We start from the raw sequence: 26,607 nt of genomic DNA, 5'->3' as shown, positions 1-26,607 counted from the left end.
AAAAGAGGCAAGAGTGGGCATCCTTGTCTTGTTCCTGATCTTAGAGGAAATGCTTTCAGTTTTTCACCATTGAGAATGAGGCTAGCTGTGGATTTGTCATATATGGTCTTTATTATGTTCCATCTATGCCCACTTTCTGAAGAGTTTTTATCATAAATCAATGTTGAATTTTGTCAGAAGATTTTTCTGCATCTATTGAGATGATCATATGGTGTTTATTCTTCAATTTGTTAATCTGGTGTATCACATTGATTGATTTGTGGATATTGAAAAGTCCTTGCATCACTGGGGTACATCCCACTTGCTCATGGTATATGATACTTTTAATGTATTATTGGAGTCGGTTTTCTGGTCTTTGTTGAGGAGTTTTGTATCTATGTTCATCAGTGATATTGGCCTGTAATTTTCTTTTTTTGTGTGTTATCTTTGTCTGGTTCTGGTATCAGGGTGACAGTGGCCTCATAGAATGGTTCTGAAGTGTTCCTTCCTCTTTCATTTTTGGAATAGTTTCAGAAGGATAGGAGTCAACTCTTCTCTAAATGGTAGAATTCACCTCTGAAGCCATCTGGCCCTTGAATTTTGCTTGTTGGGAGTTTTGAAATTACTGAATTAATTTCAGTACTGGTAATTGGTCTGTTCATATTTTCTATTTCTTCCTGGTTCAGTCTTGGGAGATTGTACCTTTCTAAGAATGTGTCCATTTCTTCTAGGTTGTCCCTTTTATTGGTGTATAGTTGCTTGTAGTAGATTCTTAAGATCCTTTTTATTTCTATAGTGTTGGTTGTAACTTCTCCTTTTTCATTTCTGATTGTATTGATTTGAGCCCTCTTCCTTATTTTCTTGATGAGTCTGGCTAAAGATTTATCAATTTTGTTTATCTTTTCAAAGAACTAGCTTTTAATTTCATTGATCTTTTCTACTGTTTTTTAGTTTCTACTTCATTTATTTCTGCTCTGATCTTTATGATTTCTTCTCTTCTACTAACTTTCTTCTACTAACCTCTACTAATAAACAAAACTTTTGGGTTTTGTTTGTTCTTCTTTCTCTAGTTGCTTTAGGCATAACATTAGGTTGTTTATTTGAGATTTTTCTTATTTCCTGAGGTAAGATTGTATCACTATAAACTTCCCTCTTAGAACTGCTTCTGCTACATCCATAGGTTTTGGATCATTGTGTTTTCATTTTCATTTGGCTCTAGGTAATATTTTATTTCCTCTTTGATTTCTTCAGTGATCCATTGGTTGTTTAGTAGCATATTGTTTAGCCTCCACATGTTTGTGTTTTTTGCAGTTTTTTTTTCTCTTGTAGTTGATTTCTAGCATCACAGTCTTGTGCTTGGAAAAGATGCTTGATATGATTTAAGTTTTCTCACATTTACTGAGGGCTGCTTTGTGGTCCAGCATGTGATCTATCCTGGAGCATGTTCCATGTGCACATGAAAAGAATGTGCATTCTGCTGCTTTTGGATGGAATGCTCTATAAATATTAAGTCCATCTGGTCTAATGTGTCATTTTAAAGCATGTGTTTCCTTATCAATTTTCTGTCTGGATGATCTGTGCATTGATGTAAGTGGGGTGTTGAAGTCCCCCACTATTAATGTTTTACTGTCAATTTCTCCTTTTATATCTGTTAACATTTGCCTTATATATTGAGGTGCTCCTATATTGGCTGCATATATATTTATAATTGTTATATCTTCTTCTTGGATTGATCTTTTGATCAGTATGTAGTGTCCTTCTTTGTCTCTTGTAACAGTCTTTATTTTAAAGTCTATTTTGTCTGATATGAGAATTGCCACTCCAGCTTTCTTTTGATTTTCATTTGCATGGAATACCTTTTTCCAACCCCTCACTTTCAGTCTGTATGTGTCTCTAGATCTGAAGTGAGTTTCTTTTTTTTTTTTTTTTTTTTTGCGGTACGTGGGCCTCTCACTGTTGTGGTCTCTCCCTTTGTGGAGAACAGGCTCTGGATGCACAGGCTCAGTGGCCATGGCTCACGGGCCCAGCCGCTCCACGGCATGTGGGATCTTCCAGAACTGGGGCACAAACCCATGTCCCCTGCATCAGCAGGCGGACTATCAATCACTGTGCCACCAGGGAAGCCCTGAAGTGAGTTTCTTGTAGGCAGCAAATATACAGGTCTTGTGTTTGTATCCATTCAGCCAGTCTCTGTCTTTTGGTTGGAAATTTAGTCCATTTACGTTTAAGGTAATTACCAATATGTACATTCTATGGCCTTTTTGTTAACTGTTTTGGATTTGCTTTTGTAGCTCTTTTTTTTCCATTTTCTTCTTTTGTTCCCTTCTCTTGTGATATGAATATCTTTAGTGTTATGTTTGGGTTCCTTTTTCTTTTTTGTTGTATATCTATTACAGATTTTTGTTTTGTGGTTACCATGAGAATTTTGTATAGGAGTCTGTATTTATAAATGCTTGTTTTAAGTTGCTGATCTCTTAATTTCAAATGCATTTTAGATACCCTGCATTTGTACTCTCCTTCCTCCATAATTACCATTTTTGACTTTATATTATACATCTAATTGTTTTGAGTATTCCTTAACTGTTTATTGTGAATACAAATGATTTTTACCACTCTTGTCTTTTAACCTCCCTATTAGCTTTGTGTGTGGATGATTTCCTACATTTATTGTATGTTTGCATTTACCAGCAAGCTTTTCCATTTTGTAACTTTCTTGTGTCTAGTTGTGGCTTTTTTTTTCTGCCTAGAGAAGATCCTTTAGCATTTGTTGGAAAGCTAGTTTGGTGGTGCTGAATTCTTTTAGCTTTTGCTTGCTTGTAAAGCTTTTGATTTCTCCATCAAATCTGAATAAGAGCCTTGCTGGGTAGAGTATTCTTGGCTGTAGATTTTTCTGTTTCATCACTTTAAGTATATATAATAAGTATATCATGCAACTTCCTTCTGGCCTGCAGAATTTCTACTGAAAATCAGCTGATAGCCTTATGGGAGTTCCCTTATATGTTATTTGTTGCTTCTCACTTGTTGTTTTTAGTATTCTCTCTTTAATTTTTGTCATTTTGATTACAATATGTCATGGTGTATTCCTCTGTGGGTTAATCCTGTAGGAGAATCTTTGTGCTTCTTGAACTTGGGTGACTGTTTCCTTCCCCAGATTAGGGAAATTTTCAGCTATTGTCTCTTCAAATATTTTCTCAAGCTATTTCTCTCTTCTCCTTCTGGGACTCCTGTAATGTGAATATTAGCATGCTTGATGTTGTCCTACAGGTTTCTTAAACTGTCCTAATTTCTTTTCATTCTTTTTGATTTTTTTGTGTTTGACAGCAGTGATTTCCATTACTCTGTCTTCCAGCTCACTTATCCATTCTTCTGCCTCATTTAGTCTACTATTGATTCCTTCTAGTGTATTTTTCATTTCAGTTACTGTATTCTTTAATTCTGTTTGGTTGTTCTTTATATTTTCTAATTCCTTGTTTAAAAGTTCTTATTTCTCACTCTATGTAACAATTCTTGCCACTTTTATTCAACACAGAGAAAGAAATAAAAGGAATCCAAATTGGAAAAGAAGAAATAAAACTGTCACTGTTTGCTATGCAGATCCAGCTTTTCCTCAGGCAGCCCTGATGCCTGGCATTGACAGGGGGAAGTAGAGGCATCCTCTAGACCAGTGGTTCTTAAAGTGTGGTGCCTGGACTAGCAGCATCAGTATCACTTGAGTATTTATTAGTAATACAATTTCTCAGGTCCTACTTTAATTTTACTAAATTAAAAGCTCTGGGAGTAGGGTCCAGAAATCTGGTTTTAACAAGTCTTCTATGTGATTCATGTGTATGCTGAAGTTTAAGGACCCATGATTAGACCAACTTTAACAGAAAACCCAGTGTATGGAATTACTGGACTACCATTGAGAAAGTTGACATTTTAGATCCAGTAGCCTCTGTTTTTCTCTGCTTCTATCTTTACTCTCTCCATAGTTTCCTCTTAATTCTAGAGACAGCATGATCATGTAAAAATTTAATTCACATCACTTCTATTACATTTACCCTTTTGTGCTTAAGCAAGCCATTAATCCTCTTCTCACTTGTGAGATTTACACATAAACATCCTTAGATATTTAGATTTTCAATCATCACCAGATTGATAGTGTTCCCCAAGTTATGAATGTTGGACTTTTGAACAGAATCTACGTGGAATGTATTGATTTGCATGTATTCAAAGAATAGGAACTGATCTTGCCTACTACTCCAGAGAGCAAGATGTGTTCCCTGAAGCATGTTACCTTCCTTTTTCTTGATTCCATGATGGTCACAGATATGTTATCTGAAGGAAGATTATCATGGAGTGTCCCTACTTATTTAATTAACCCAAATGGGATGGTCACCATATACGTGAGGCAGGGAACTTGCAAGAGGGTGGAGACATTATTTGCTGTCACAGAGTTTCTTTTTGCTACATAAAACAAAATTAATTTTTCAAAAGAAATAATGGGTTTGGCATTTTGTGAGCTGACCTAGGAAATGGACTGATAGTTTCTCTAGGAAAATGGTTCTGAGTTCCATAAATAAGTGCAGTTTTGGTGCACAGTTTATCTACATATTAGAAATTGTTTATGATTTCTGACAGCTCTACAGTATAACTTTATTTGAATTCTGTTATAACAAATACTGTCCTTTATTCTGATTTAGAAAATTAAATGAAAAAACTCTGGATATCAAGGTTAATTTGCTACTAATAGTCTTTCTTTTAAAAAACATAGATTTTAAATAGGAAATAAACAAATACATAAATGTTAGTTCATACTAGTTTAGCTACTATAAAATTTTCCCAAGGAAAATAAAATATAGCTTTTCAGAAGAAATATTTAATAATTCTTCTTTAACTAAGGGGTCAAATTGAGTATCACTAACTATAAAACAATTTGACATTAAGCACCTTCTGATATGATGCAATACATAGTTGTCACCAATAGAGAATTCTTACTGAAAAAATATTTACACTTAATACAATCAAGCTTTTAGACTTATCTCCCAGTTTAAAGAAAATACAGATATGAGAGAAGCAAATCAAATAATACTCCAAGGAAACAATCAGACAAATCCAGAATACAGGACAATGTAAAAGGCAACTGGCCTTATCTCTTTAGAAAAACAATATCACGACCAAGAAAAAAATACCTTGTTGGAAAGTAGGGGAGAAGGTGCTATCTTAGAATAAAAGAGAGTCAAAATACATAAGTAATGCAATTTTTGTACACTGTTTGGATGAAGGTTCACAAAACCAGCTACAAAACACTTTTTGGAACAATTAGGAAAATTTGAATATGAGCAGGATATTAGATAATAATAGGAAATAATTATTAATTTTCTTGTATATGATAATGGTAATGTTATATAGGAGAATGCTGTTATTCTTAGGACATGAATGGTGAAACATTTAGGGGTAAATCTGCAAGCTACTTTAAAATGGTACACACACACATACACACACAGCAACATACAAAAGAGAGATAAAGCACATTTGGAAAAATGTTAACAGTTGTTCAGTGTAGGTTGTGAGTATATTGGCATTTATTGTACTGTTATTCAAACTTTTCAAAAATTTTTTAAATTTTATAATAAAAGTTGGAAGAGTTGCACAGTTTGAATGTACTTAATGCCACTGGACAGTACACTTAAAAATGGTTAAAATGGTAAATTTTATGCTATGTATATTTTACCAAATTTTTTTAAATGCTGGAAAAAATCTTGTGTAAAGAATAATACTGTCACAACCACAGTAAATGTTGTCAGTGAACTAGAGGTTGTCTCAGATCTCTAATTATTCACTTAAGGTTTACCCAGAGACACAATCTTCAGGGAAACACATTCTAGACAATTAAAGATACTACCAGATAATTGCTCTGGGATTCTGACTTTTTTTAAGGCAATGAGCCAAACAGCCTAGATAGAATTCTACCATAGAATAATGTAGACAGATATTTCAGTAGGAATTCAGTAGGAACTATTCTCGTATATTTGGGTTTTATAGACCAACAGAAGGAGGTCCATCTTTCAGATCTCTCTTCTCCATCCTTGAGTCTTCCATGAGAGATAGTAGTTAGTGTTTACCTTTGGATAAGGAAAAACTAAAATGAGTTAAGTATTGGAAAATTAAATTTATTTGTAAAAGAATTCCATGTAGATATTACAAAAAATATGTGAACCACAGTTCAGAGGATATGAATAGATTCTAAAAGTATCCTGGAACGTAACTGAGGTTCAACAAGTCAGGGCCATTTTTTTCTCTAAAGATTTTTAGGCTGAAGCCACAATTAAAGGCCACTTTTAATTCTGTCCTGAGCTCTTCCACACACAAAGCTGTGGGACACTATAATTCTTACTCATAGTGACTGAAAATAAAAGCCTGGTCAAGTACAAAGAGTTGTTTTCTGCCAAGCTCAATGAAAGGAGGAAGTGGCAAGGGTGGGTACAGGATGGCTGAAATTCCCCAGTCTTAACCATGGATAGCAGGATTGCTTAAAGTTCTGAAAAACAACCCCAAATTAGGTCTTGTCAAGTCAGATACACATCTGCAAAAGAAATATATGACAATGACTAGGATATGGATATGATACTAAAGGGGAAAATATCTTTTCATGACAAAGTCCTAAAGTAGAATCATGTAGCATCGATTAAAAAAAAATCATGGGGCTCCCCTGGTGGCGCAGTGGTTGAGAGTCTGCCTGCCGATGCAGGGGACACGGGTTCGTGCCCCGGTCCAGGAAGGTCCCACATGCTGCGGAGCGGCTGGGCCCGTGAGCCATGGCCGCTAAGCCTGCGCGTCCGGAGCAAAATCATGACATCTGGGGTTCCACAGATCTCTATTTGGTCCTGGATTTTGAGTGCAACCGTCTATGTGTAACTTTGGTTAAGCCAATTAACACCATTATGATGCATGTTCTTTGATGTTAAAATGTGAAAAATATTCCTAACCCACAAGGTTGTTGTAAAGAGTAAGTGAAATGATGTATATAAATTATTTAGCACAGTGCCTTGTGCACGGTAAGCTCTCAGTTAATTTTTATCAGCATCATAACCATCTCAGGCTTTGACTCAGACCAGTCACAGTGGTATGGAACAACCTGAGAGAGCCCAAGGGCTGAAGTTAAACCCACCCAGAGGGGTATAGCAAAGGAGATCATGACTGGGCTAATGGCAAATATGACTTTAAAAACCTAAGGTGGGAATTTAGACCGGAAGTCACAAACTCAAATGCCTAGAAGAATCTGATAGGTGTTATCTGAATGAGTGACTCAAGGATGACTGTGCAGTTAGTATGAGTGGGCAAGTCTCTGTTAATCTGGTGAGAACATACCCCATCTCACGGAGCAGCTTCTATTTAATTCAAGATCATGGCTGGAATGAGAGAATGTAGGCTCAGTGTGGGAAGACCTTATCAGTTTTTAGGAGAATCTGCAACTCAAAGATATTTTATGTGACGTTTCCTGTTTCTAGAACATTGACATTGACAGAACTTTTAAATATATTGTGCAGGGCAAATAAAACATGTCTGCAGCCAGACCCTATTAAATGGTGATCTCTAGTTTATGACTTCTTGTATCACACCTACCTAAGATCAGTATTGGTCCTAAAGATCAGGATGGGAGTGAACCTCTGGGTTGGGGACCAGCAGACCAGAACAGTGCTGTGTGTGTGTGTGTGTGTGTGTGTGTGTGTGTGTGTGTGTGTGTGTGTGTATAAGGTGAGCCATAAACATGAGCCATATATGTCATTTTGAATTTTCTAGTAGCCACACTAAAAACAAGTAAGAAGAAATAAGTGGAAATAATTTTAATAATATATCTCATTTAACTCAATATATCTAGCATATTATTATGTTAACACATAGTGAATGTAAATTTATTAATAACATATTTTATATTTTTATGATGTCTTCAAAATCAGGTGTGTATTTTACACTTACAGCACATCTTAATTCAGGGTTAGTTACACTGAAAGTACTCAATAGTCATATATGGCTAGTGGCGACCCTACTGGGCAGCATAGGTCTACAGTATGCTTCTCAAACTTTAATATGCATATTGAAATTTGGGGGATCATGTTAAAATGCCATTTCTGCTTCACTGGTTGGGATAGAGCCTGAGATCCTTCACTTCTTACAGGCTCTCAGGTGGTGTCAGTGCTCCTGGTCCATGGACCACGCTTTGAATATCTAGGAGCTAGATGGTTATGGCAAGTCTTCTTCAATCAGCACTTTCGCCCCCCAAAGCACTCCCTTCTCTTTCAAATTTAGCAAATATCTGTTGAAGAGACTAAATTGATATTCTAATGTTTGGTCACCATATTTAGATGTGGAATAATATTAATAACTTTAAAATAGGCAATATTTTATATACCCCTTGTAGAAGCACTGAGTCATTTACTCCTTTTTTTTTTAAACTTCACAACCTGCCAATATGTTACCAGATGCTTTCATGAGAATGCGTTTAAGCACAGGATAAGTGCAACTTTATAGTTCTAACTTCAGAGATTTGGCACGTTCAACGTTTTAATAAAACAGACAATGGGACAGCAAGGGAAATTTGACAATAATACCTCTCTAAGCTTTAGTATTTAGGGGCATTCCTCGGTCAAGGGTATGAATATTTCATGGACTCTCCAAAGAGAAACACAAAGAGAACTTTTTCATTTCCTCCTGACGATTCTATTTGAGGGATCGGTAGAGCTCGACAGGCAGACCTTAGATCTTTGTTCAACAATACATAAATACAGAAATTTAAGCAGCTAAATGTGGGGCAGAATGTAACTCAAGGATTCTACATAGTGCAAATGTCCTCAGGATACAAACGCTTTTAAACCTAGAAGAGTGTTTTGGAAGTAAGCAGTGAATTCCTAAGAACTTGTTCTCACTTATCACTGTTTCACTTGTGAACTTTAGCAAGTGATTCATCCTCTTTTATCCTCCCTCAGATGTTAAGAATAATGCTTGTTGAACCTATTTCACAAAGTTGTTCTAGGGAAGTATAAAGGAACTTGGTAAATGGTAACATGCTATTTGCTTATAGTTTATTCACAATCATGCCCAAAGGAAGGTACTGAATTGTAAACACATGGTCAAGATGAAGTCTGAATTGACAAGGTGATCAAGTTCTCGGCCCTTTCTACTGCTGCATTTCATAACAGTTGCAGCTGTCTGCTCATATTTATGTTTTCCACAGTAAAAATGCAAGGCAGGATTCTAATCACAGAACTACTGTCTCTTCCTACAGAGAATAAAACAGCATGTCAAAAGATAAGTAAATAGAAAGGGACCTTTTGAAAGCTTTATAAAGTCTTTGTTTTAGTTCTGAATCAAACTAAGTGTGGAATTATAGATACCAAAGATATTTTTTTCCTCTAGTAACAACTGTTTAAGTCATTTAATGGCATGAAATCTCTTGAGTGAAAAATCTGAAGTATGATTCTGATGGATGGCGTAAATTAAACTCAACATGGTAAAGTTTTACAGTGGGATCTTCGTAATAGAGCTAATTTTGTTTGAAAGCTCAGAAATCTGGCACCGAGGAGGAAAAAAAACCCAAAATGACAAAAGCTCTCTAATTGAGAAAATTATAAAATATCATTAAAAGACATTAAAGGGGCATAAATAAATGTAAATAAATAAATGGAAGACTTAATACCATAAAGATGTCAATCAGTGGTACATTGGTCATAACTTGAAAGCAGTTCCAATCAAAATTACACCATTTTGTGTGTGTGAATATTTGAAGTTGACTAAATTTATATGAGAGAGTAAGGGACAAGCATAGAATAGATACGCTTGAAAAAGAAAAACCAGATGGAGAAATTGCCTTTCTTTATATCAAGAATTATTATGAACATATAACAAATGAGTAAGATTTTATTATTTTAAGGAGAGACTAGTAAAACAAAAGAGTGAGCCCAGAAACAACCCAGCACATACAGAACTCAACTTTTGACACAAATGGTGTTGCAGATGTGGGAGAAGGGACAGTGGACTTTTCAATAAATGTTGCTAGGACACATTATTAGTCATATGGAAGACAAAAACAAAAAGTGCACCCTTACCTAACCACCATATACAGTTTTAAGTTCAGGTAGGTTAAAGATATAAAATAAAAAGCAAAACCACAGTACTTTATAGGACAATATCTTTATGACTTCCAGAAAGGTAGGAATTTGTTAAACAAAACACAAAAAATGCAAACCTCTGAGGAAAAGATTAATAAAATGAACTAATCTATCAAAACTTCTGACTTCTGACTATCAAAAGTCCATGTAAAGGAAGTGAAAGGAGAATTACATACTGGAAGATTATATTTTTCAATATATATAAGAGGCAAAGGATTAATCAATATTCAAAAAAACAAAAGGAACTCCTACAATTTATAAGAAAAGGAAGAATAAATAACCAATAGAAAAAATGAGGAAAAGTCTTAATAGATACTTCAAAGAAAGGAAATGAACAACCAATAAAAGATCCCCAATCTGACTAGTAATCACAAAAATAAAAATTAAGACCACCACGAGAGATCATTTAGAACTTAGCACAGTGGAAAAAAAAGTTTGTAGATGTCATGTGTTGGTAAGGATGAGGGCTAATGAGAGCACTTATATAGTATTTTTGGTGGATATAAAATAGCATAACCACTTTGAAAACAATTTGGCACTATCTGTATACTCTTGTGCTTTCGGCTTTGCATTTTTTCATAAACTAAGGAAAATAATGAAACATTTATTTTGTCTTTCTGCATGAATTGAATTCCATTTCAGGGCAATCAAATAAACAATGAGGAAAAGTTATTCTCTGTGGAAGAATTCTAGTTAAAAAATGCAGAATGAATGATGGAATTAGAAAATCATCACTATACAAACCTTAGTAAAAACATTTAGGTAGACTTCATTATTGTATGCTAAAACCACTGGGTGAAATTTGATGGGAACTTTATAATAGAGTCATCAGACTGACACCACCTGAACCCACTGATCAAACTCACAGAGTTTCACATTAAAAAAAAAAAAACTTACCTAAAAATAATTGAAACTGAATTTCATCAAGCCAGTTGATAGGAAATAGGAGGATAGAGGGAGTGTGTAACAAACAACAGCATGAGCACGATCAGTCACTTTTAGAATATGACATTTCTTAGGACAAATGACCTAGTTTCTCCAACAAATCACAGCATAAAAGATAAAAAGAAGGAAGGGGGCTGTTATAAAGTAAAAGAATAACACAATATTATTTGGATTTTGATTTGGTCAAACCAGCTATGGAAAGATAACTTTAAGATAGTCAATGAAGTATGAATAAGGACTAACTAGGTATTAGATGATATTAAGGAATTATTTTGTTAGGTATAATGTCATGATGGTTTTATTTAAAATGTTATCACATGAAGATTCATACTGAAGTGTTTACAAGTGAAATGACATTGTATATTTGCTTTAATATAAACAAAGCTTTTAATATAACAGAATCTAGTATTTTTAGTAAATCATTAGTTATAGAGGTGGTGGTGATGGCGAGGAAGAGGTCTAGGATAACATTTGGATTTTGCCTTGGGTTACCAGGGTGGTACTATTTGCCAAGAAAGGGGACACAGAAGCAACAGTAGGCTTCACAGATAAAAATGATTTTAATTTTGAAAATAAGTTCTAGATGCTAATGGGATACCCAGAAGGTTCTCAAGTGAGCAATAGGATAATTGAGTCTTAAATAAAGAAGAGATCTGTGCTAGGGTTATAGTTTACCAGAAAAGTGATCAAATCACTCAAGAGAATGCATATGGTAAGAAAAGAAGTCCAAGGATGAACCCTGGTGATTACCAACATGCATGAAATAAACAAGGGGAGAGTTCAATGAGAGATTCTGACATAAAATGTTAGAATATTTGAATAGTTTTGAGAAGAAAGAATTAATCAGCATAAGGATTAACCAACAGTAATTAAATAATGTCGAGAAGTTAAATAAGATGAGAAATAAAAATAGTGCATAAGATTTTGAAATTGGCAGTCACTGGTGATTTTAGCAGGAATTGTTTCATTTGAATAACGGTGGCAGGGGCTTCCCTGGTGGCGCAGTGGTTGAGAGTTCGCCTGCCGATGCAGGGGACACGGGTTCGTGTCCCGGTCCGGGAAGATTCCACATGCCGCGGAGCGGCTAGGCCCGTGAGCCATGGCCGCTGAGCCTGCGCGTCCGGAGCCTGTGCTCCGCAACGGGAGAGGCCATAGCAGTGAGAGGCCTGCGTACCACAAAAAATAATAATAATAATAATAAAAAAAAATAACGGTGGCAGAGGGCTAATTACAATGGGTTAGCACCTACATGAGAAGTGAGAGTTGGAGACACTTGTTCTTTTGAGGAGCTTAGCAGGAAATTATAAGAGAGGTAGAGGATTTCTTTTCTTTAATATAGAAATTGTTCCAGCATGTTTAGAGGCAAGATAAAAGAGCCAGTTGGGAGAGTCAGTTTGAGAATGTATATATATAAAAAAAGAGAACGATAGATAAAGTATGGCTTCAGTGAAAAGAAGGGTGAAAAGGATAAAAAACAAGTTGAATAAATTAGGTCTAACCAAGTCAAGGAGTCCTTTTCTCTCTGAATATGGAAAAGTGTGGTGAGAGTAGATGCATGTATAAAGGAATATTTCACTTAATAAAAATGAACTACTAATTTTTTTTCCAGAAAAAATCTGTTTCAAAAAGTAGAGAGTGCAGCCACTTATTTTATTTCAGAAATGTCACCAGAAAAGCCTGAGTCACTCTAAGGGCATATACTCCCTCGTGGTCTTTGGGGAAGCCTAAGGCTTGCTGTGTTGGGAGAATGTGGACAAGTGTGTAGAAAATTGGGCCTCTGAGAGGTGGGCTGAGGGAAGGAGGGCATGTGGTGTTCTAAGAGTTAGGGGCAGATGTGTTCTGAACATAGATGGTGGGCCCAGGGGCCAGTAGCAGCCAGAATGGAATTGTGATTGGGAATAATCAGAAGGGCACTCTGAGGGGGGCACCAGCTAGTGAGGAAGCTGATTTTGGTTGACAGAGAGACAGATCAGGTGTTGGTTTCTATGTTTAGACTTAACGCTCTCTGTAAAATGTGAGGCAAATATGGACAGGAGTCAGGGTCAGCAGTTGAGAACAATGATTTTGAGAGAGTGGTGCAGCTTCAGAATATTTTGGGGGGGAGAATGGTAAAACTACGAATTGAGAAACAGCAAATAAATGGGTGGCTGAGGGCCAAAAAGGGGCTGGCTGAGTTTGGAGACCATAAATTATTGGTAGCAGCCATCCACACCTTTGTGAAATTTCTTAAAATTTCCTTCTGCATTACCCAGGGGTCAAGCTAACGGTGCAAGCAAGAGGATAATTGGGTCAATCTGCTTTTGAGGGTCATCAGGGCAGATACAACCAAAGCACAAAAAGACATGGGCAGCTGGGATTATTGCAAGAGTCAAGTTAAATGATTTTGCTATGCATCTAGGTTGGATAGGAAAAGGGGTATGTCCATGAAATGGTGATGGGTTATGAAGTCTTTAGATAATAGCAAGAAGGATGGACACAAGAGGGCAGGAATGTCAGAGGAATAGTGTTGTTAAAAGTGTCAAATAATTTTCTGTACAGTGAAGTGGAGTTCCCTGTGCTATACAGCAGGTTCTCATTAATACCCCAATTAAAAAAAGTATTAAATAATCTGGATATGGCAGTGGAGAGTTAAAGCAGAATGCTGCTACTACTTTTGTGTTCTGTGATAAGTGAGAGGTATAGAATAAAAAGTTTAGCTTGAGAGCTATTCAGGAGGTGGTAGAAGGATCCGATCTATAAATAGGTTGACTTTGTAGAGTAGATCCTATGTGGTGGGATAAGGGTTACAGAGGAAAGGATAGGGGTCAATAGTAAAAAGAATCATGAGTAGAAGAAATCCCCAAATAGGCCAGTGGTGAGAGTAAATGAAGGTGAGCTACTCAGAGGCCTGGATTTTGGTTGGTGACCAAAAAAAAAAAAAAAAAAAAAAAAGTGGGAGGAGAATGTGGAATGTGTTCCATGGACTGCTCTTGAGGCTTTTAGACAGATGAAGTCCCAAGTAGTGCAAGAGCCATGTGAGAGTAGCAAATTTTAGGCTCTACTTATCATTTAAAAGGAATGTCACTGAGAATTTACTTATCTCATCTCTGAAGAGTTCCCTTCCTCAGGCTGTTAATGGAAAATATGCATCTATGTTCATTCCCTGTTTTAAAATGTATTTACTTTTTATTCAAACCACTCTTACCACATTCCTGCTATATATACATTAATGTTCCAGAAAATAAAATAAAAATCCTTATCTTTACCTCTGAGAAGCTTGCTCTCTTATTGAAGTTGTGAAAAATGTGCACAACTTACCTCATATCTGTGGGTCTTGGAAGAAGTCTTTTTTTTCCACTAAAGTAGACTTCAAAATCTTCAGTCTTTAGCCTGTGAGCATAGTCAATGTATCCTGACACCTCCTGCCCATGAGAATTTCTGTCACGAATAAAGATCACGGACTAGTACATAGAAAAATAGAGAATGCAGAGAGTAAATGAACAAAACTCATTTCAGTAAATTTTACATGATAATAAAATCTACAGTTATTGAGTGATACCTGTGTTATACCCTATTCTGAGTGCTTTATGCTTCATACTTACCATGATCCTATGGGGTAAGTATTATTATTTTCTCCTGGCAGTGAAGAAATTTATGAAAAGTTAACTGAACATGCATATAATGTTTATATATAGCAATTGTATATAACAATATCAATAAATAATTCATAGAAGTCTTCCTAAGGACAGATATTATTTTCAGTATTTGAAAATAAAACATTATTTACTTTTTTCCCAGTCCCATTGTCTTCTCTTTGTCATCATTTTGCAAGTTAAAAAACTGAAAAACAGAGAGGTTGAGTACCTCACACAGCTAGTAAATTGAGAAGCTCAGATTAAAACCCAGGCTCATGTGTTTGTACTTCTAATCATTACATTCTTTTTCCATTTAAACAGCTATATATTTTATGTTATATATAGAAAAATGGGGTCCCTTCTTTTTATTATCATAAGAGTCAAAAAAAATCTCTACAAAATTAAAATCTCTTTGCAAATTAAAATCTTTTGGGACTTCCCTGGTGGTCCAGTGGTTAAGACTCTGTGCTTCTATTGCAGTGGGTGCAGGTTTGATCCCTGTTCAGGGAACTAAGATCCACATGCTGCACAGCATGACCAATAAATAAATAGTTTAAAAAAAATGAACCACTTAAAAAAAATCTCTTTACAAATTAAAATCTCTTTAGAAAATTAATTTTATAGGTCAAACCTATACAGAAAGTACATATTTCTCCTTTGTATCAATTCCTTCACGAATATCTTTGAGCAGCTACTACATGTGAGACACTGTTGAATGTGCCAAGGATACAGTGATAAGCAAGATAGTAAAGGTCCTGATCTCTTGGAACTTATGTTTAGGTAAGCAGAGACAGACAATAGACATGAAGAGAAAACAATACTTACAGTGAGGGATAAGTGTTATAAAGCAAATAAAGAAGATGGTTGGCTAGAGGAGTTGGTGGTGGTGAAGGCTACTTTGGGTAGAGTAATCAGAAAAGACCTTGAGGAGGTATTTAAGCCAAGACTTGAAGGCTAAGAAGAGGTAAGCCTTGTAAAGATCTAGAATAGGAGCCTATCAGGAAAAGGGAACAGCTGGTAGAAAGACCCTAAAGTGGAAACAAGGTAATGCAAATAGAAGAATTGTAGTCTTTTCCTGCTTAAGCCATTAGACATTGATCTCAAGTTCTAGGAGGAAAAAAAGAAAAAGAAAAAAACACTAAGTGTAATTGGAAAAGTTCATAATGTATTCATTTCCAAATCTAGATCAAAATGTAGAATTTCATGGAGAAGTTCTATATTTGGAAGAACCTGTAAACAAGCCTTCCTGTTCCTCTTGAGCAATTACTGGATTGTTACTTGTTGGGTCTTTGTGTAGTCAATTATAGGGAGCACTAACACAGGTCGCCTCAGATAGCAGAGTTTCCAAAAGGGTGAAGTTAGAAAATTGAAATAATTCTTTCCCCTGCTACACCTATGAAAACAGGTTGCTAACAATATGCCAACAGAAAAATGGAGGAACAGAGACACAACTTAGAATTATTTGTTATTCTGCTGTTGCTTCATCTTCCAGCTTACTATGGAACAGCATTGGGTGCTGAGAAGAATTCTGAGGCACTTTCTTAGCCCAAGGGGAGGGAGGATTGTACTGGATTAGTGATGTTTCCCATAGATATGCCTGGATGAACTAATATTCATTGTTATTTCTGTGCCCAATTGTGTATAAACTCAATCCATAGTCCTTCTCATTTCCCCCATGTAACTCCCAGTTAAATTTATATGGATTTCTCCATGCTTTTAGTCACCTAGTTTTTAGTTTATACAGCACAAAATTTAAATGGATAGTAACTTAGACTTCTTGAGATTCTCACACAACTAAACCAATAACTAACTTTGCTGTCCCTACTTAAACAAGGCCATGAGCTATACATATTTCATGTGTAATACAAAAGGTGCTTGTAATCTTTATTCAATCAAGGCTGCTCCTGATGTAAGGCAAATCATGCAGGGACTGAGAGGGGGAAAAATATCCAAAATAAGTCCTTTCCTTTCAAAATGGAACTCTATTAACAGAAAAGAAAGCTCCTCTGTCTCTCTCTGTCTCTGTTTTTGTCTCTGTTTCTCTGTCTTTCTCTCTTTAAATGAGAGATGGACCAGCCTTATTCTTCTAGCAGAATAGCATACCAGATATTGTAACTGACCTTCCTGCTGAAAACAAATAAGAAATCTGGATAAAATCTAAAACATTTTAACATTTGTAACATGCATTGATACACTGGCAAGAAAATGATGAATACTCAGAGTCCAAAAAATAAATGAAAGCAGGAGCCCAGAGAGGAAAGCAGAACCCTAAAGTCATCCTTGTCTTGCAGGTATTTTCCCAACCTTAGAGAATCTCAGCAAAGATTTCATGATTATGTCAGGTGGGGGTGACAGGAAACAAAATCCAGTCTTTCAGATAGAGAGACTAACAGGACCTATTGCAGCAACATAAAGCTGAGAAACAAATAAAGGATGAAAAAATATCTCCACTGTGTTCAGAGAAAAGAAGAATCATTCCAGAGTTACATCCAGAGAAAACACTTTTATGGTGAACAATATATAGATTTTTTAGACCAAATAAATAAATAAATAAGAGACTTGGCTAACAACAGCCTCTTGCTCAAAGAAATTCTGCAGGATGTACTTCAGGCAAAAGAATGTGACTCCAGCTGGCAAGTTAGAGATAAAGAGTAGAATAATAAGAAAAAATAGAATAGATAAGGAATAGAATCAAATATTATAAATATATAGGTCAATATAAACAAATGTTAACAGTATCTTCTGTAATAAAAATAACAGTATGCCTAAAATTTTTTATATAAATGTATGTTTGGAGAAAGTTGTCAGAGTTAAAGTTGGAGTGTCTAAATTTTTTAGAATGAGGGCAGCTATACTGATTAACTTTAGAATTTGCTAAATATGTATGTATAAATTTAGGTCATGACAGGAGATAGTGTATATCATCTTTAAATTATTAGAGGATAAAACAAAGTGAGGAAAAAGCAATCGATCAATGAAACAGAAGGCAAGAAGGGAGAGGAAAAATTTGGAAGAGGCAGGACAAGTAAAATACACAAATGTAATGATAGTATTATGGGCTGTATTGTGTTCCCTCAGAATCCATATGTTGAAACCTAACCCTGAGTACCTCAGAGAATGTTTTAGACAAAGGACCTTTAAAGAGTTAATTAAGTAAAAATGAGCCCATTAGGGTAGGCCCTAATGCAATCTGACTTTATAAGAAGAGGAAATTTGGACACACAGAGAGACATTGGGGGGTTGTGTGCATGGAGAAAAGACCATGTGAAGACACAGTGAGAGGAACCATCTGCAAGCAAGGAGAAAGGCCTCAGAAGAAACCAAATCTGCCAACACCTTGATCTGTTTTGGACTTCTAGCCTTGAGAACTATGAGAAAATAAATTTCTGTTATTTAAGCTACCCAGTCTATGGTATTTTGTTATGGCAGCTCTAGCAAATTAATACAATAATAATAAATTTAAATAATTAAGTAATTACAATAAATGTAAATGGCCAAATGTTTAAGTTAAAAGACAAAGATTATTAGAGTGAATACAAAAATATGAAGTAAAATATAAGGTTGAAAATTAAATAATCAAAGAATACACAAAAGAAAGTTCCTATCCAAAAGAGAGCTGGTATTGGCATATTAATATTAGGCAAAATGGACTTTAAGGCAAAACGCATTACTAGAGATGGAGAGTCACTAGATAATGATGAAAGATTCCATTTACAGAAAGATATAATAATTCTAAACTTGAATGAACCTTTGAAAACATAGCCTTAAAATAGCTAAAGCAAAAATTGATAGGACTGTAGAATAAGTCATCATCACTGTGGTAAATTTATCTCTCTCATTAAGCTCTAGATCCAAGAGAATAAATATTTAAATATTATAGAATAAATATAGATTGTAAAGAATTAAAATATACAAGCTTGACTGTTCAGTTTTTAACTTAGTCAAGTACCTAAACATCTTTAGTCTTTAATGTTCTTGTGGATAAAATGACTGATTGTCTAAAATGATGTATATTTGACCATAATTTCACTATTTTACTTTATTATATATATCCTTGCCATGTGTGTTAAAGCCCTCTGCCCATGGAAATCTGAATAAATTTCAAATCTCACTTCTCTAGTCTTGTGAGAGTTAAGTGCCTGCTCTGTGATTTTTGTGAATCCTGAGATTTTGGGGTCTTCTGAAGCTAGATAACTTCAGTTAAGGCCAAACTGGGTATAAGTGTGATTCCCTCTATGTTCACTGTGTGTCTTTGGGTGGGTTGTTCAAACTCTTAATGCCTCTCTATATTCATAAGTCCTATGCCCTTAAATAGGTTCCTGCAAAATCCAGCAAGTCTCTACACCAAACCAAACTGAACACCCCCCAAAACAAAACAAAACACACCAAAATAAACAAGAGGTCAAAATCCTGCTTGGACCTAAGCATTTAGTTAGTTAAGCCTCCTCTTTCTTTTTTCTTTTTCTTTTTTATTGAAGGATAGCTGACTGATTCTGTATATTTTCACTTACATGTGAAATCTAAAAAATAAAACAAATATAACAAAAACAAGAAACAGACTCACAGATACAGAGAATAAACTAGTGGTTACCAGAGGGGAGTGGGGGAGGAGAGGGGCAAAATAGATGAAGGGGATTAAGAGGTATAAACCACTAGGTATAAAATAAATAAATTACAAGGATGTAATATACAGCACAGGGAACATAGTCAATGTTTTATTATGACTTTGTATGGAGTATAATCTATAAAAATATGGAATTACTATGTGGTACACCTGAAGCTGATATAACATTGTGGTTAAGCCTTCTTGCAACCTCTCCCTTCTACCTGTTTGTCTTTCCACTCTACAGAGTAACAGAATAATCTCTTCCTTTTGTCTTGCATGAAACTGCTAAATTCACATTTAGGTGCTGCCAAAGCCTTACCTTCTGCCTTATTCACCCAATTTGTAAACAACATGCAAATACTGTTTCTTTCCCAACAGGAATTCTGGTGATCATTGTATCTACGATTCCTTTTATTTTCAATAAAAACAAAATGTTCAACTAAAATTTCTATAATTTTAGACCTGGGAAAATATTCAGAAGGAGCTGTTTTCACAAAAATCTGTACAGACCAAATGAAAATTACTTTATTCATATCTTTCCAAGTATGGTTACATATGTGTAAAAGTATATTTTTTAAAAAAACTTTTTAGTAAAATTTAAAAAAATTTGCTAAAATGAAATCTTCCTAATGAATAACACGCTTTATGAAATTATTTTAAAAATCTGGTTAGAACTGTTGATGCATAGTAATTGGTGATAGTCAGGAAATTACAAATTTAACTTTAGAAATGCATCATTAAAAAACACAGTGTAGGGACTTCCCTGGTGGCACAGTGGCTAAGAATCTACCTGCCAGTACAGGGTATATGGGCTCAAGCCCTGGTCCAGGAAGATCCCACATGCTGCAGAGCAACTAAGCCCGTGTGCCACAACTTCTGAGCCTGCGCTCTAGAGCCCGCGAGTCATAACTACTGTGCTCGTGCCACGACTACTGAAGCCTGCGTGCCTAGAGCCCATGCTCTGCAACAAAGATGAGCCACTGCAATGAGAAGCCCACGCACCACGCGAAGAGTAGTTCCCCGCTCACTGCAACTAGAGAAAGACCGCACACAACAATGAAGACCCAACACAGCCAAAAATAAATAAATAAATTAATTAATTAATTTAATAAAAAAGCACAGTGTAGGGTAGTAGAAAAACAGTAAGACAGAAGAGGTGAGAGGTAGAGAATTAGAATGAAGTTAACTAATGCTCTTGATTAATTAATTTAATGTGTTCATTTATAAAATGTGTATTTTCCTCCAACGTGAATACTAATTACTCCTACCATTAATATTACTATCTATCATCTATTAAGAACCCACTATGTTTTGAGCAAAATATTAGCTTTATATTTATCATCTTATTTAATTCTCTAAAATATATATAATGGCTAGATAGCATTATTATCCTCATTTTATAAATGTAGGACCTCAAAGCATTGAGAGTTTGAGGAACCTCCCAAAGGACATGCAGCTAGAGAGTGGGGCACATACACTCACACACCTACTTCCCATGAAGCCCATGCTCCTAACCACCAGGCAGTGGACACACAGACCTGGATCCAAATGCCGACCCTGCCACCTACTTACTTTGTGACATTGGTAAGTTAGTTATCCTTTTTAAGATTCAGTTTCCTCTATCACAAAATGGTCATAACACCTGCCTCTTAGGGTTGCTGTGTGAATTAAATAAGACTATTTTTGCTAAGCACATAACAATGCCTAGTACATGATAAAACCTCAGTAAATATTACCTATTGCTTAAAAAAATTTTACTATATTGTCATTATTGTAGTTATACTGTGTTAAGAGTTTTGTCAATACCTTTGGGATAAGGAAATGGAATGATCATATCAGAATTCCATTACCTCAGTTTGTATAATTATGTTTAGGTTGCAGTACATGTTCAATTCATTTGTTAAATTTAGTCATCCTCAGTTAAAACTTTGGATGTATTTTGAAGTTAAAATTTAAACAATCTTTCCAGGTATTATACAGGATGGGCCTAATTGACAGTAAAATCATGATTCTGGCATCCACAATGGATATAATAGGTTAACAGAGCCCCTTTGAAGAACCAGGTTTATTTCAGCTTGAGTGTGACATATTTTAGTAACTGAAAGCTTTTTTATTTGGATACCTCTGTTGTTTCAATAGGAATTAGAAAATGTTATAAATAATTGTTTTAAACTTCTCTACTAACCTTTCTTTTTCTTTTAAAAAATATAATAGCATTATTGAGGTATAGTTTACATAACATAAAATTCATTCTAAAGTTTTAAGTGTATAATTCAATGACTTCTAGTAAATTTCTAGAGCTGTGAAACACAATGTAGCTTTAGAATATTTTCATCACCCCAAAGAGATCCCTTGTGCCCATTTGCAGTTAACCCTGTTCCCACCCCCAGTCCCAGGCAATCACTAATCTACTTTGTATCTCTATAGACTTTCCTTTTCTGAATATTTTTTTCATATAAATGGAATCATACAATATATGGTCTTATTCATTCTAATAACCTTTTAATCAGAGTTAATTTCCCAAAAGACACATGAAAACTCTATACTTTATATATCGAAGGGCTCTTTTAAATGATGATGCTATGTTTATAAGAGGAAAACTTCCAAAATGCTCATAGTCCTTAGATAAGACCCTTTAATCTTTTCTAGAATAATTCAAGTTACAACCAACACAAGTATTTCAGTAAACCAAATGATACTCATTTGAAACCATGAATAATGGTCTACATTTATTTGCAACCTAAGCAAAAGACACAGATTTTTTTTTTAAGTAACAAAAACAACAATGAAAAGCACAAGAACAAGCTATTGATCAATATCAAGATACAAGCATTCCTGAAATGGAAGTGGGGGGTCAGACACCAAGGAGCATGTGGAACCTGAGATTTTACTGAGATGGTCTGTGACCTCAAATGTGAATAAAAAGACTTATGGAATGCTTAGTTAGGTCCTCATTACTTCTCATGTGTTGGGAAAAGATGAATTAAAGTACAGTTTAGACCATTAATATATCATTTGGATCTCTGGCTGCTTGTGTTTTCCCAGAAGTGGATTAAAATACAAATTCATAAACTTGTTATGAGTTGAGTACATGTGTTGCCTGATTTTTCTTGCCAAACACTAATGAGGAGGCATAAACCTGATACATCGAAACGGGACTTTTTCAACAGTGAAGCCAAAGTCAGTTAAACAAAAAGCGCACTAAGCAGTATGTTGCTGCACAAAAACTGAAACATCCATTTCAGAGTATGAAAGCTGTCAGACAAGCTAAGTACTGGTGACTCCCCCACTGAGACTGTCAGCATGCTCCCTGATAAAGACAAATGAAGAGAGAATTTTATCTCCTAGAATTTTAAGACTCTGGAATGCCTTTATGAATCATTAGTTTTAGAGAATTATTTTGTTTTGGAAGAGAAATGATTTTGCAAATGGAGTCTAAGTTTGGACAAACAATTGTTTTCTAACATTTCAAAATGTCTGTCACTATAAATTTCTCTGATACAAGTTATTTTCCGAATTTTTTATGCTGGTAATTATTTCAAAATTCTATATCTTCTTATTCATTTGCGATTAGACATATCTTTTCACTATTCACACACTTCTCAGGGTTATGTGAAAGACAGCTTTTGTCCTCCCTGTTGGAGGCTTACTCTCAGAACCAGCAGACTTTTCCTTCCACGTCCTGTTGCACAAAGCAGGTCACAGGCCAGCTGAGATTCAAGAGGCAGGCAGAGTGACTTCTCTTCTTGATGGGAGCACTTGCCAAGTGTCATTGCAAAGGGGCACGGATAAAAGACAAAGTGAAGAATGGTGGCTATTTTTTGCAATCTATAAGTATTTACCATAAAGAACCTAAGAGTTTTGCTCATATTTCGACAGTTGGAGATTTGATTTCTGAAGGGAATCATTGACTTTATTAATTTTTTTTCTCTCCCAGCTTACAAAAATGTCCATATTTAAAAAGGTTCTTCTTTGCATTACCAGTGAGGTTAAGAACTTAGGAACGTCCGATCTCACTGTTAGTATCCAAAATGTTCTGGAAATTTTAATGAATGAAAATAATATTAAAAGTATATATAAGCTCTAAATACTGGAAAGGAGAAAAATTATCATATTTGTATATAGAATGATAATTTACTTAGAAAATCAGAGACAGCTAACTAAAACCAGTACAAAATATCTACACACAAAAAAAATAGCTTGGTTTCACACTAGAAATAACCTATTAGCTATTGTGCATACAATCTTTATTTTCAGTATGCTTTTTAAAAATTATAACATTCTTCCAAACATCTTTTATGAAAAACTTTTCTAAAATAACATAAAAACTAAACAAAGAGGCTACATTGCTGAAGGAAATATATTATTATAAAATAAATGTATTAAAATTTTAAGCAAAATACCAGTGGGGTACTTTTGATTCCTTAGAATTTTACCTTGAAGATCGTGGTTAACATTATCTAAGATAATTTTGAAAAGGAAGAATAAACAGCAGAACTTGCATTATTAGATATGAAGTTACAAAAAGTAAATCTTATATCATTGGTAGAGTGATAGATGGATAATGGAAAGTAATACTTCAGAAACACACCCTTACACACAAATGTGTATGCGTATAGTGTATATGTTTTTCTATAGCATGATATTTTCTAAATTTTCTATAATGAATGCATACTCTTCTTTAACTACATGACCCCAAAATCTTTTGTCCAAACATACCACTCTCTGAACCTCCACCTCCTATTTTTCTAGCTCACATAATCTGGAAGCACTTTCAGATCTTTGGAACTGCTGATCCATTAAACTACCATGTTTCAATGTTTACTACCCTCTTTATATACTCGTTTTCCACTTTATACAGCTAAGATTCCATGGTGGAGCATCATAATTGTTCACTTGCATACCTCTTTAAATTCCTTGCACATATCCTGTTACACTCATTGAAAAAATTCCAGTACTGTTTCGACCCAACTTTCCTTTTATTGTTTTTGCATAGCTATGACTGAGTTTGGCAAGAAAAAAAGAAAACTATAATGACTCTTCTCACAAATATTAATGACCATAAACTCCTTTGGACCTATAGCGCTTGCATAATAATTGTCTATGATAAGCTCTTCCCCTCTCCCACACTCCCATTTTTTTATATCTTCTCTCCTCAGACTTTCAAAAATATCTTTTTTTCCCTCACATTCAATGATTTTCCCCTGTGAAAATAGAAGCATCTTGGGAATTTCCTCTGCTTGTTACCTGAGCTCCCATAACAGTTTAAAAAATATTTTTCTTTTTGCACTTACTATTTTATATTGTAGTGTTCAAGGTCCTTGGAGACTGGAGACTATATCTTTATCTAACTTTGTATGCTTAATATCTCCCCTGGCCCTTGGTTCAAAGAACATGTATAACCAACATGGTTTTGGATTTGAGGTGATTAAACAAAGTCCAACAAGATAAACTGCGAGCGTGCTATTTATTTAATCATGCTTCACAGAAAGTGTGACCATGTAACAAAATAATACTAGTGCTAAGAGCTAACTTTTAAAGAGTGTTTACTAAGTGCCAAAATTTCTCTCATTTAATCCTAACACAAGTCCCACAATGTAGGTAACATTATTAATCCTATTTTACAGATAAGAAAACTAAAGCAAGAGGAGGAGCTAGGGCCCAGGCTTATATGGTTAGCGTATCAGACAGAAGTCCAACAGAAAACAACGGCAACATTTGTGTATGTATGCAGGGATTAATGGATGGCATATATGGTCACCACAAGGGATCCTTCATGAAGCCAGGGCTACTAGTACTGAAACTGACACTATCCCTACCACAGGCCTCTCCCTCACCCCCAAGTGGGAGAGTTTATCAGAACCCAAGAGGGAAGGAGAGATGCACAGGCTGAGAGCGTGCTGGAGCAGAGCAGATAACTGATGTCAAAGGACATAGATAGCTATAGGTAATCTCACAGAAGGAGGATCAAGGGAATAAATACCTTCCTGCTGGAGCCTCATATTGGCCAAATCTAACTGGGTCCAGATCCCTGATACCATACATGTACTCCATAGAAGCAGCCTCCCTAGGTAGAGAGTAGGGTGGAGAGAATAATGGAAGAGGCTATGAAGAAACAAAATCAATGTATGTGGAATAGTTAGTGATAATGCTGGGATTTGTACCCAAGCATTTGACTACGAAGCCTCTGCTATGCTCGTGGGGTGGCAGGCAGGAAGGGAGGTTTCCTTTACAATTCAGATTCCAAAAACAAAGTGATTCTTATGAACAAAGGGATTTTTACTTCCTTTCCACCATTAACATTGATGGAACATTCATTTTGCAAGGATAATACAATTGCTTAGGGAATAAGATAAAAATGACTATGACATCACATATAGATTCTTTTTAGCAAGCTGATAGGCACTTCGAATTTTGCATGGTGTTATTGGTTTGGATCAAAGGGCTTCAGGCATGATTGAAGACTAAGAAATCAGAAATAAGAGAGGCTGACAGAACATGGTCATCCCAGTGGGATAACTGCATCCTGACAATGAAGATATGACAAAGCCAGAACATAGTCTCTTCAATTAACAAGACTAATTGTGGGTTAAAACCACTTCCTTAGTGAGGAGAAACTATAAATTGGTATCTGAACTCATTATATAGTGAGGTTCTATAATTCATTGAATATGAATGTGTAGTAAATTATTTATCATTCTCATTATAGACTGGATTCTGTCAACCTCAAAAAATTTTTTCATTGTCTCCATACAATTCGAAGTTAAAAAACTCATCTATATCTTTTAATATAGGCTTCCGAACAGAGTTAATCATAATTTGCTTTGGAGGGGCTCATTCAAATATACTTATTGAAAGACCAGTGTGCACCGGGCGCTGTCCTAGGTGCTGGAGATACAATACTGAACGAAATAAGAACCTGACCTCATGGAGTTCACAGTCTAATGAAGAAGACAGGCAACTTCTCCATATGGAAATCTGGAAGGAACTTCTTCTCCTTTACCATCTGGGCATTTTCTCTTATTCTTAGAACTCATTTTCTTGGAGGATTTTGTGGACCTCTGCCCCTATGCAGTATCTCCACAGAACCCATTTCTTAACTCTCCTCTCAACTATCATACTGTATCTTATTGGTCTCTTGACTGTCCCCCTGTTAGACTGTAAGCTGCTTGTGATCAGGGATGTTACCATCATGTACCTTTGTTCCTCCACAGTCAAGCCTCATGTCCAGCACAGAGAAGACATACGATAATGTTTATTGATTAAATGCATAACTGAACAAAAGAGAGAAGAAAAATATCTTTCTTCTACCCAC

The 26,607-nt window shown here is 35.4% G+C and overlaps 1 protein-coding gene and 1 non-coding gene across 3 annotated transcripts in view; one reads left to right on the top strand and one right to left on the bottom strand.

Moving 5' to 3' along the window:
* CFAP299 (cilia and flagella associated protein 299) overlaps positions 1 to 26,607 on the bottom strand; it is a 628,423-nt gene that overhangs the window by 81,223 nt on the left and 520,593 nt on the right. For both annotated transcript variants that reach the window (XM_019932792.3, XM_019932793.3), the window contains one exon: positions 14,370 to 14,512. In XM_019932792.3, coding sequence (XP_019788351.1) covers positions 14,370 to 14,512 — 143 coding nt within the window. The remainder of the gene's footprint in view (positions 1 to 14,369; positions 14,513 to 26,607) is intronic.
* TRNAR-UCU (transfer RNA arginine (anticodon UCU)) lies at positions 15,124 to 15,196 on the top strand. The gene has a single exon. It is a non-coding gene; the product is annotated as a tRNA-Arg (tRNA).

Source organism: Tursiops truncatus, chromosome 5 (assembly GCF_011762595.2).
Source record: "Tursiops truncatus isolate mTurTru1 chromosome 5, mTurTru1.mat.Y, whole genome shotgun sequence".
Lineage (NCBI taxonomy): Eukaryota > Metazoa > Chordata > Mammalia > Artiodactyla > Delphinidae > Tursiops > Tursiops truncatus.
This window is presented reverse-complemented; position numbering and strand designations above follow the sequence as displayed.